General features: G+C 34.0%; 1 protein-coding gene across 1 annotated transcript in view; it reads right to left on the bottom strand.

Annotated features, from left to right (window-relative positions):
* The window catches only part of LOC105328999 (V-type proton ATPase subunit B), a 13,255-nt gene extending 1,161 nt beyond the window's left edge, over positions 1-12,094 (bottom strand). Inside the window, exons 1-13 of the mRNA XM_034474057.2 lie at positions 11,936-12,094; positions 9,322-9,377; positions 8,961-9,059; positions 6,352-6,445; positions 6,071-6,148; positions 4,999-5,138; positions 4,512-4,616; positions 4,227-4,324; positions 3,455-3,578; positions 3,014-3,164; positions 2,576-2,658; positions 1,797-1,901; positions 248-377 (exon numbers count right to left, since the gene is read on the bottom strand). Of these exons, the coding sequence (XP_034329948.2) occupies positions 248-377; positions 1,797-1,901; positions 2,576-2,658; positions 3,014-3,164; positions 3,455-3,578; positions 4,227-4,324; positions 4,512-4,616; positions 4,999-5,138; positions 6,071-6,148; positions 6,352-6,445; positions 8,961-9,059; positions 9,322-9,377; positions 11,936-12,071 (1,399 nt within the window). The 5' untranslated portion in view covers positions 12,072-12,094. The remainder of the gene's footprint in view (positions 1-247; positions 378-1,796; positions 1,902-2,575; positions 2,659-3,013; positions 3,165-3,454; positions 3,579-4,226; positions 4,325-4,511; positions 4,617-4,998; positions 5,139-6,070; positions 6,149-6,351; positions 6,446-8,960; positions 9,060-9,321; positions 9,378-11,935) is intronic.

Below are 12,094 nucleotides of genomic sequence, written 5' to 3'. Positions count from 1 at the left end.
TCTACTACATTTAGTATCATGGGTTTCAATATATGCAAACCATGGTTATAGTTTCCTTAAATCAAAATAAATAATACTTGTTCATTTCAATTAGAAAAGATAATGCATATCAACATTGAGTATCAATTATCAGGTAGACTAGAGAATTACATTTACAAACACAATTATATTTGAAGTGGATGCAGAGTTTGCAATTAAAATCTAAATCTTCAACTATTAAGATTCTGACAATTGAAGTGTTTTGTACCTTGGGAGATGAAATTCTTCTCAAACTTGGTCAAGAATTCTAGATACAAGAGGTCATCAGGGGTCAGGGCCTCTTCTCCTACCACAGCTTTCATGGCTTGTACGTCCTTACCAATGGCGTAACAGGCATACTGGAGTAGACATGTGAATATCCATTAACTGATAGCACTCAATTACCGGTACAGTAAAACATGGTTATAGTGAACACGCTTATAATGAATTGATTTTCATTCCCCATGATTACATTACATGTTATTATACTTTCATACTGAAATACTTATACTTAAATACTGAAATCTGATTGGTTTAGACGCAGTTGATAATCCATTCTATTACCCTCAGCGTTAGCAACACACTTAGCAACGGGTAACACTATATAAATAGTGCCTGTTTGGTAGGGTAACAGTTGAAATTGACACCCCGAGAAAACCATTGTCAACCGACACGTAGCGGAGGTTGACAATGGTTTTCGAGGGGTGTCAATTTCAACTGTTATCCTCCCAAAAAGGCACTATTTATTTTGTTATACTGAATGTCTTAATTTTAAAGAAAACATCACTGCTTTTAGATAGGAATAACGTGAATTCTAAGGCGAACCGTACGCGCATGATTTTCGCGCATATAACAATTCGTAATGTTACCCGTTGCTAAGTGCGTTGCTAACGCTGAGGGTAATAGAACATATTATGAACTGCGTCTAAACCAATCAGATTTCAGTATTTAACATGAAAGTATAACAAAATGAATTGTTACATTCCCGTAAATGATGCGCGTACGGTTCGCCGTGAAATTCACGTCATTTCTATATAAAAGCAGTAAAAAAATCTCTAAAATTAAGACATCCAGTATAATAAAATAAATAGTGCCTGTTTGGGAGGATAACAGTTGAAATTGACACCCCCTCAAAAACCATTGTCAACCTCCGCTTCACGTTGGTTGACAATGGTTTTTGAGGGGTGTCAATTTCAACTGTTACCCTCCCAAACAGGCACTATTTATATATTGTAAACTTGATGGATATAACAAATTACGCTTAAAAAGAAGCAAAATTGCCTGTCCCTGGCACTTTGTTATAAGCATGTTTTACTGTACGTATAGAACATGTATTTTAAACAATTTTCTGTAATAACTGCTCTGAATAATTTCTGTATTCATATTTGAAAATCCTTTTAAAATTGAAATTTTCTATCATACCTTTATTACCAACCAATACAAAATACAAGTAATTTTAAAGACAAGATATTTTAATTTCTGTTTGATACATGCTGGTTTTTGGGATAAAAACTTCACACTAGAACCACATGTAGCTTTAATGTGCGAGCCGAAAAACTGCCTCATTTGCAAGACATAATGCTTAGTTTTGAACAAACTGTCTAGTTTATTCTCAGAAAGATTCTGGGTACCTGCATTATAAATCCCTATAATACATTTTCAAACATTGAAAAATTCATCAAATCGGGTAAACAGAAAGTTGCTAAATAAAATTTCTCTTTATGTTAACACAATTATGAGAAAATTTAAAGGGATCAATGTATTTCATTGTGACTCACCAGTTGGTTAGAGACATCGGAGTGGTCTTCTCTTGTCATGCCTTCCCCGATGGCAGACTTCATCAATCGAGACAGTGAGGGTAAGACATTGATAGGTGGGTAGATCTAAAGTGGGATAAATCATTTCATTAAATAGAGCAGAGGATTCCATGTTAAAGCCAAAATTACCTTAAACTGGTAAATATCAATGGCAGATATCCAGGGTAAATATCCAGGTTGGGATAGAACATACTCACTTTTTAACATATCAGCAATATTGTTATAAATTCTAAAGATAATGATCAAATTTGACACTCTAGATCAATCAAAAAGGGTGCTGTTATATCAGAACTTTGAAAATTAAAGAGATCATATAGATTTAATAAATATTTGTGTTTTTCTTTAAGCAATATAATTTCTTTTTGTCGATACATGTACTAAGAGAATGATTGCGTCAATGAATTCTACATGTATATTCAAGTATTGGTAGTTACAACATATGGTATAAAAAAATTTAAAACAAGTATTCTGGAATATATTTGACTGTAACATATAGCATATAAAGCTCTAAAAAGCAACTGAAATTACAAATAACCTTACCACTATCTTGTCTAACTTTTACGTAAATTATACTTATACTTTTTGCTGCATTATTATTTATAGGAAGTAATATTTACAACCCTCAAGCTGAATTCTGATTAATTTTTAGCAATGAATGCTAAATAATGTCAAACGAACTACATGACAGTCTACTGCAATCGAGAAAACAAGGAGAGACCCCTGTATCCACCTGTCCTTACCTGTCTGTTATGAAGCTGTCTGTCCACATAGATCTGTCCCTCTGTGATGTAACCAGTTAAATCAGGGATAGGGTGGGTGATATCTACAACATACAGTCACTCAATCAGCTATAATTCACAAAAGACCACATTGTATGGGCCAGGAATAGTAAACCCTGTCATAAGATTTTTTGTTTCTACTTGTTTTATTATAATAATCAGTTCTTAAACCTCCAGGGAATTAAACTTATGACCCTCAAAACAACTTTAAATAACATTTCTAGAATATAACTTTGATTGGGTTGTCTACAGTTCTAAATTTGAGAAGATAATGAAATTTTAAAAATTGTTAACAGCACAGATAGCTAATGGAAATTTTGGTATATATGAATAATTACCATCATTAAGATTACCCTGTACGAATGACAAATGGAAATTTAGCTGTATTCTAATACATACCGTCGTTTGGCATAGTTAAGATGGGAATCTGAGTGATGGACCCATTTCGGCCCTCTACACGACCAGCTCTCTCGTATATTGTGGCTAAATCTGTGTACATGTAACCAGGGAAACCTCGACGACCGGGGACTTCCTCTCTGGCCGCTGATACCTACATATAAACAGAACAACTTAGCAACCAAACTGGCCAATTATATCTAAAATCTGAGGTACTGTACTGTAGATTCATTATTTTATACAATTACTTAATTTTGAGGTTCAATCAATTACCCGGTAGTATCAAATTTTAAGAACATAAAACACAAACTTTCGTTTTGATTTCCTAAATTTCACAACTGTTAGAAAAATAAAAGTGAAACTTGGATATTCAAACAATTTTGCAACGAAAAAGAATGACATTTAATATTTTGATGTTAACCCTATTATGAAGCCCTCACTAACCTCTCTCAAGGCATCGGCGTAGGAGCTCATGTCTGTGAGGATGACCAGCACGTGCTTCTCACACTGATAAGCCAAGAACTCGGCCGTGGTTAAAGCTATTCTAGGAGTGATGATACGCTCAATTCTAAAACACAAAGTGATACAGTGAGTTCAGAACTCTCATTAACTGTTGACATTGAGTGTCTGATTAAAGCTGCTTGGTCCGATTTTTTTGTTTTTACAGTATCAAAATTTTTTCCATACAAATCATTTATCTTAGAAAGTTACGGACTTTCTCCTATTTACAACAGCAGAATCAGTCTCCTTTCAAAGTTAGAAATATTCAAAGTAAATAAAAATAATTTCTCTTTGGGCAAACGAAAAAACAAACCAAAATGCATCACGGGAATGTTTAGAAGAGGAAACCGCTTGGTTTCGTCCCCCGAATGATTGGGGTTTGCACCGATTGTAAATTAAAGCGATGTCAAATTCGTAATACATGTACAACCATACCCGTCTCGTCGTCAGGGGTGAAATTTAACATGAGGCAAAATAACGTGGTACCTTTTAATGTCGTTTGTTTTGTTAGCAAATTTTGTAAGTATTTTTCTTCATTGAAATTTGGCATAATTGACGGGTAAAACTACTGCAATGTCTATTATTATACATATACTAAGCATAGCCATCGTTTAAAAGCGTGCATAAAATTTGATATAAAATCGGACCAAGCAGCTTTAAGATATTAAGCAATGAGTTACATTCCAAAACAACCTTGCTTCTGCAGGGTACTTACGTTGGGTCGTTAGCCAAGTTCAAGAACAAACACACATTCTCCATAGAACCATTCTCTTCAAAGTCTTGTTTGAAGAATCTAGCTGCCTCCATGTTCACCTAAAATATACAGTGTATACCTCTTGTAGCGATTATCTTTCCTGACTTCATATGACCATATTTGGGATATGTCAAATTCCTCTTTATTTTTAAGCACCGGCAGACCTTTATGCATATGAATTTGTAAAGCAGTTCATTTTCCTTACAAGAATTTTATTTTTCATAACTTGTGTTGCAAAAAACTTACACCCATGGCAGCAAACACAATGGCGAAGTTATCTTCATGGTCGTCCAGAACACTCTTCCCTGGAAGTTTGACCAGACCTCCCTGTCTACAAATCTGGGCGGCAATCTGAGGGGAGAGTTCATATATAGAGGTCAGTGATATCAAAATTCAAGTGACACAGCAAAATTGTAATACTTTGAAAAGTACAATGTAAAGTAACAAGAGGAATATTTAGGCCATAAAAAATTAATCTTTAGTTTCTCAGGCTAAAAATTCTAAAATAAATACAGACAAGTATTTGATTTGTTCTGCAAAAGGGGTATAAGTCAATTTTCATATTTTCACTACAATCGAAAAAAAAAGTTATTGGACTCTTCAATAAAATTTATAAATGCAGCAGCATTTGACCTGATGTGACGGTGCCTAAGAAACAAAACATTATCTTTTGGCCTAATACAACATATTTTTCTTGGTAGACATAACTTTTCCTTAATAACATATGTCATACTTCATTGTGAGGGAGACCGGCAGCAGAGAAGATGGGGATCTTCTGGCCTCTGGCGATACTGTTCATGGTGTCAATGGCGGAGATGCCAGTCTGGATCATTTCCTCAGGGTAGATCCTAGACCAGGGGTTAATGGGCTGACCTAAAGCAGATAAAAAACATATACACAAAAGAAGTTGTCAGCATGATCTAACACAAAAACCTACAAGTTAATATTCAAACATTTATCTCTACATAAAAAATCCTTTTACATTGTACAAACATTTTAGTGGCTGGTAGTTTGATAAATTTTCTTTTTTTTCCCCTTTCATAATACTGTTAACTAATTATTTATTGAGGTTTAATTGTATAAAACAAAATTTCTGATACAAGCAGGCCAATCTTAGGATATGTACATGTATGTATTTGTCAAAAAATCTGTTTCTAGGCAGTCCACAGCAATAAGAAGAAGTCCTCAACTCTCTCTTCATAGTAAATCTTAAACATATCCATGACATCTTGTTTCAGCATAACTTGCTTTGTATATCTAGGTAGTCATTAAGTACTGATGAAATGGATGTCTCGGTAATCTTAACTCACATGGATGTCTATTTGTCCTTTACTTAGACATTTAAGTATTGTTTCCAACTTTATATAGAAATCTAGGTAATCATAAACTCACAATGGATGTCTAGATTGTCCTTCATTTATACATTTAAGTACAATAATCAACTTAATAGAGATATCTTGGTCATAAATCACATTGTATCCATAAAATTCAGCCACTCCTCAATTTTTTTTGGACATCTAGTCAAAACTAATTTCAAATTGACATCTAAGTACCCGGTCGTGTTTATTTCACCAAGGATGTCAGTGTAGTCCTCAATTCACCTTGAATATCCAGGTAGTCCTCAACTCACCTTGAATATCCAGGCATGTATCTACTCACCTTGAAAATCAAGGCAGTCCTTAATTTACATTGAATATCCAGGTAGTCCTCAACTCATCTTGGATATCTAGGTAGTTTTCAACTTATCTTGGGCATATATGTAGTCCTTAACTTTATTTAATATATATTTCTAATTCTAAACTTACCTTGGATATCTAGGTAATCCTCGGCCAGTACTGGGGGCCCCCTGTCAATGGGTTTTCCTGATCCATTGAACACTCGACCTGAAACATATTAAAAAGCTTAAGATTTTTCTTATCCAAAAATTTATCCAATCATTGTATATAAACTGTTTTAACATATTATCTTTATAGCCATGAGGAAAACAGTCAATAATTTTTGCAACAAAATTTAAAATTGTATTTTGTAAAGACTTTAGTGTACATAATACATGGCATCCAATGTTTTTGGTGATATGTCCACTTACCTAACATGTCTTCTGACACGGGCATTCTCAGAATGTCTCCTGTGAACTCGCATAGTGTGTGTTTGGCATCAATTCCTGATGTTCCCTCAAACACCTACAAAGCCAGTCAAAGTTATATATTATCATTTTGAGTATTGGTACATGTACTTTTGAGTAACTTTGAATCTTAATTGAGACATCTGACTCATTCTTGAGTTATTTCTCCTTCACTGATGAAGCATATACACTGTTCCCAATCATCTTGCATTAATTCTCATGCATATAGATAGGTAGTTTATGACTACATGTACTTTATAATTACCATTCTAATTTACCTAACCTATCATTACAAGTTACACACAATTATGAAAATTTTAAAAATGAAAAAAAAAATCCATTCCAGACATACATGTAGTTAAATCAAATCTTTTTACTATAACTTTTTTTTTTATTTGGTGGGGTGGGTGGGGGGGTCGTCTTGGCAAAACATAATTTACAAAGTACTCCAAAGGGTTAGTACTACTGTGTAATTTCTCTATAACGTATAATCAAACATATAGTGACAAAATAGTGCAAGTGTTAATACTTTCCTTTTTCTTCCATATAACTATCACATCATCGTTCCTTGAAAGTGTCATTGTTTTCTCCATTTTATTTTAGCATGATTTTTTTTTCATTAAGTCTAATTCTTAATTTCAACTGTCTCTCACCACTTAACACAGTTTATCATTTCATGCAGTTTAGCTAACATTATAGCTACAGCAATGATAATAAAGTCAACAATTGCCCCAAAGCATACAACGTTTGACATTCCGTCCCTGACCAAATTTTACCTGTACTCAATCAAGAGTCTCAAGAATTAGATAAACATGCAGAACTTCACCCCCCAAAATCCTGGGTTTCTATGTACATAACCCTACACCCTAGTCAATCTACAGTGGGCTGTAGATAACTGATCCTCTGGCTCCAGAACTAAATCACAGAGTAGGTAAAAGTTACCCTGGCAAAAATCACTCCCAATGTGTCCAATATTGCATCACAGAGGCAAAATTTATTTAACATACATCACCACTACTAAACACTGCCTGCTGCTTTTATTATCCAAATATGTTTGAAATAGTATAAATTAATGTGCACTACTGTCTTTAGATACCATAAACCTTAAAAAATAATCTATGATACAATATGATGCTTCCATTTTCCATTGCTCGATATACTGTGTAAACATGTACACAAACAGCTAGGTCCTAGATGGTCATTTCACACAGTTTATAAAGTATGTGCAATGACACAGATAGACTAACTAGGTCAAGCTTTGGGTAATATAGTATCTAGATATCAATGACCGCAAGTTTAATAATACATTATCATATTGTATCAATGTACTGAAGTATCGTCTTATTTTAGTTGGTATTGTATACAATAACTCCCACAAATTGTGATGGGATGAATTTGAGAAGATTTCTAAAGATCTATCGAATGAGCTGGATGAAAAAAATAAATAAAATTTGTTCATGAGGATGTCCATAACATTTACTGTATGATATATCTACCCTTACATACGATGAATATTTTTTTAAAGTACTGCATGAGTGATACTAAGCAAATAAAAAGTACTGTGTGTGATAAGATATAGATCAGTTACCAACAAGGTTAATTAAGAGACAGTGGAACCATCTACTAAATCACTGTAAAGTACTGAATATAGTGATACAGCATTAAGTATAGCTGGCTTCATAATGACACTGTCATGGACAATAATTGATCATTACTACTACTGTACACTATCATATGATTGCTGATTGAAATTAGATGAAATTACTATGTAGGGTTTATCTGTACAACTTAGCAAGTAAGGAACTCACTAAACTACTATTCAACCAATGGAAATGAGAAAAAAAACAACAATTACACGACACACACTCAGTACACATCTCCACAGTATTGCATTCTGAACTAGATAGTACTTGTCTAACCACAATATATAACTGAGGATTAAGAAGTACTTGAGCTTAATCACTTACTCGGTACACTTATGAGTACATGTACTGCACATTGTATTTATATTATTAAAATGATGCGTTGAATCTTAATTGTCAACATGCTTATTAGAGTCAACAGAGAAGAGTAACTTGGATTGCTTCTTTCAGGCTTGCGACATCACGGTCTGAATAAGAAATACATATAAGCTGTGTGCTTCAGAGGCAATGAACTTATATGATGAATGTTCAGGTTCAGAAAAATATTACTGTAGTGTACATGCCACTGTAGACCAGGTGTGTTATAGACACTGTCCTCACAATACCTAGTGTGTCTTGTGCGATGACATCAAGTGTCACACAGGTGTGTCTTGTGAGTGTGTAGGTGTACACATGTGTTTACTGTGCCATGGAACATACTGCTGCAAACTTCCTACAACCATTTGAGTTACTATATACACACTCTTTTTGTACACTGAGCTCTCACTAATGTTAGATTCTCGAGGCAGAAATCTATCTGAACTGGTCATTCACTCATTGTCACTGCACTACTGTAAAATGTGCAACATGTGTCTTTCTATTGAGTTGCGGACTTCCATTGTACACCTGAGAGGTTTATAGGTGTGATACCTAGGAGTAAGATGGATATACCTGTACGACGGCTTTGGATCCACTGACTTCCAACACCTGCCCCATCCTTGAACTTCCATCGGCCAAGGTCAACTGGACAATCTCAGCAAATTTTGGAAACTGAAAAATAGCAACACACATGTACTTTTTAGCAGCATAAATGCTTTGAGACCTATCATCAATATTTCATCAATACATGTATCAACTACATGCACCAAATAGAATATTTCATAAATTTTTTTTTTCATCATTTTCAAAATATCAATTACTCATACATGTCATGTATATATAAATGTTTGGAAAATGCATGTATATCTTTGACAAAAATAGAACTGTAACATCTGTCATCTGTAACATTGGAGACAGTACAAGTAATCTTTACCTTCACATCGTCCAGAATGACAAGTGGACCGTTGACACCAGAGACAGTCTTGTATGCTGGAAAAGACATGAAAGCTTACATATGTACATACACTATAGGATTAAAAAAATGTCCATGTATTAACTTACAGTATTAACTTACAGAAGTTATCCTTCTACAGAATTTTCAAATCAACAAGAGTGATAATTATATAATTCATATTTTAATAATTTAAGTTGACATGAGGATATACATGTTATCTTTAACAATGTGAGCTTTTTACATTTTTGATGGTTGTTCCATGTAAAACTATAAAATTTAATGTATTCAACAACAGTTACCATATAAACACATGCTCAATAAACTATAACCGTTACAAATTGCTGCAAGTGTTGTAATACACATTCATTTTATTAATGATAACGTCATTTTAATCAAACCAATCCTATTTTAATCCCATCTGACTGCATGTACAATCTTACTACAGAGTATAAGGAAGCACAGATACAGAAATCAATGGGAGTCTGAGAGTTAGAGCCGAGAGGGTGAATCCAGTGGAGTGAGAGAGAGAGAGAGAGAGCGAGAGCGAGAGAGCCCTCGTGGCCCGCGAAAATCTATAAGGAGATCAATGGAACAGTTTGTAGGTAGACAATAAGAGACATTATGTGTATAGGGAAGGGATGGGATCAATACCAATGGCAATGGAACCATCGGAAATCTCTGTAACCGCTTGTGGGTGCAGGATGGTAATTTTTATTTATATCCTACACACTGAAGTCCATGGATGATGTAATACAACTTCAGATTCATTTGCTTTATCTATCCTAAAAATTCAAAGTAGTCTTTGGATCAAATCAAAGGCAGGTTTATATCCCGGAGATTGATATAACTATTCACTACATTTCTAAATTTTTTTGTTTACATTTAAAACAGCTACTCAAATATTTATTTCTTAAAGGTACACAGGAAAAAGTACCACTCTAGGGAAATGATCAGTACTACAATGATCACCTAATCCAATCAAACAACTATGTATTAATATCATCATAGGCATATACATGTACACTACACAGGGAATGGGATGATTACTTCAACTTTGTTTTGTTTACAACATTAATTGTGTGACCAAAAGGCAATTCATATCAATTGTTTCAGCATAAACAAAATTTTATAAAAAGTTCCTAGTTCCTGCAATGTATGGTTGTTTTATTTTCTTACCTGGGAATTTAAATTGCCTATATTTGTTACCACTAGCCACCTATTTAAGTGCCACATCCTGTTTTACTTTCAGCAATAATATAACTTTAGCCACCTTACAAAAAGAGTTTTAATTTCAATAACACTCTGTGACAGAAATACTGCCACCACCACTAGTACGCCATTACAAAATGAATTCTACTTAAAAATTGATATATAGATTTTACTATTAACAAAAATGGTACAGAAGCTATTAAAAAACCTATTTCACAATAGTTCATTTAATTTACATGTACCTCAATACTATTTAAATATAAATAAATTCAAATGCAATTGCTTATATGCATACTCTATCTTCTTGCTCTTATCTACGAACTTCTTAATAATTTTAATTTGTATATATGTACTCCTAACTGCATCCCGATCACTATCTAAACAAAAAATTTGGGGCTGACAGTGCAAGTGCACAAGTCAATAAATCAATAAATGTTTTGAAATGCTCTTAAGTGTGCATGCATTTACTTGCATTTCTTTTCTTCAGTGCAATTCAATCTGTTTTTGTCTTGCTATTAGAATATATGTCTATATTTTCATGTAAACCCTATACATTGAGATTCTCACAAGGAAAAAAAAAATGAATTTCTCTTCGAATGAATTTTAAAGGCTTAAATTCATTAGACAGGTCTTATCATTTCATGTACATTACAGTATATACCTCCCCAGGGCTCTCAGTATTAATGAATAAGCATGCAATACCAATCTTTCTCTATGTGAATTTATAAAAAAAAACCATGCAATTCTTCTTCCGAAATTGCCACGACTTTTGCAGTAAAATGAATGGATTCTGAAGTTAGCCAAATTATACATGTCAGATGAAGATTTCCTTCATGACATTTTACTCTTACAGATGGAACATATTTAATTATTATCAAAATTCTCCGCGACTTGACATGAATGGATTCTGAAGTTAGCCAAATTATACATGTCAGATGAAGATTTCCTTCATGACATTTTACTCTTACAGATGGAACATATTTAATTATTATCAAAATTCTCCGCGACTTGACATCATTCAAATTAAAAACAGAATGCATTAATACTCAAAAGAGCACTGAGATGGGGTGGGTGGGGGTAAGGTGTATATCAAGTCCTAGCCACCCACCAAGTAAATCCTTGTAAGGAACAAAATTAATGCATTATTATCATTCATCATGTATTACAGTCAACACTGCTCAAGTAGAATGGTTTATTTATTAATGGCGACATTTTCTTGAATTATCTATGGAGGACATATAGGTTATACAGTTATACCCTGGGCCACACGACCCAGGTATCTTACCCACGTATTACGCGTACCGGTGTTGTGCGGGACACACTGTGGGTGAGAAAGGAGAATTGTGGGCATTACCCACCTCTACCAGCGAAAAATTTCACTTACTGATTCTTGGTTGTGAAATATAATCCCTCGTTATTGCCATTTTGTGCGTATTCATCGCCGCCAGATCGGCCAGCGGCCCGTTCAACGAATTCATATCCATTTTTCCTGTCTTCGCCATCTTTGAAGTAATGATCATGTGACATATGAAAAGTCACGCGA

Source organism: Magallana gigas, chromosome 8 (genome assembly GCF_963853765.1).
Source record: "Magallana gigas chromosome 8, xbMagGiga1.1, whole genome shotgun sequence".
In the NCBI taxonomy this organism is placed as follows: domain Eukaryota; kingdom Metazoa; phylum Mollusca; class Bivalvia; order Ostreida; family Ostreidae; genus Magallana; species Magallana gigas.
Note: the sequence above shows the minus strand (reverse complement) of the source record. Positions and strands in the feature narration are given on the sequence as shown.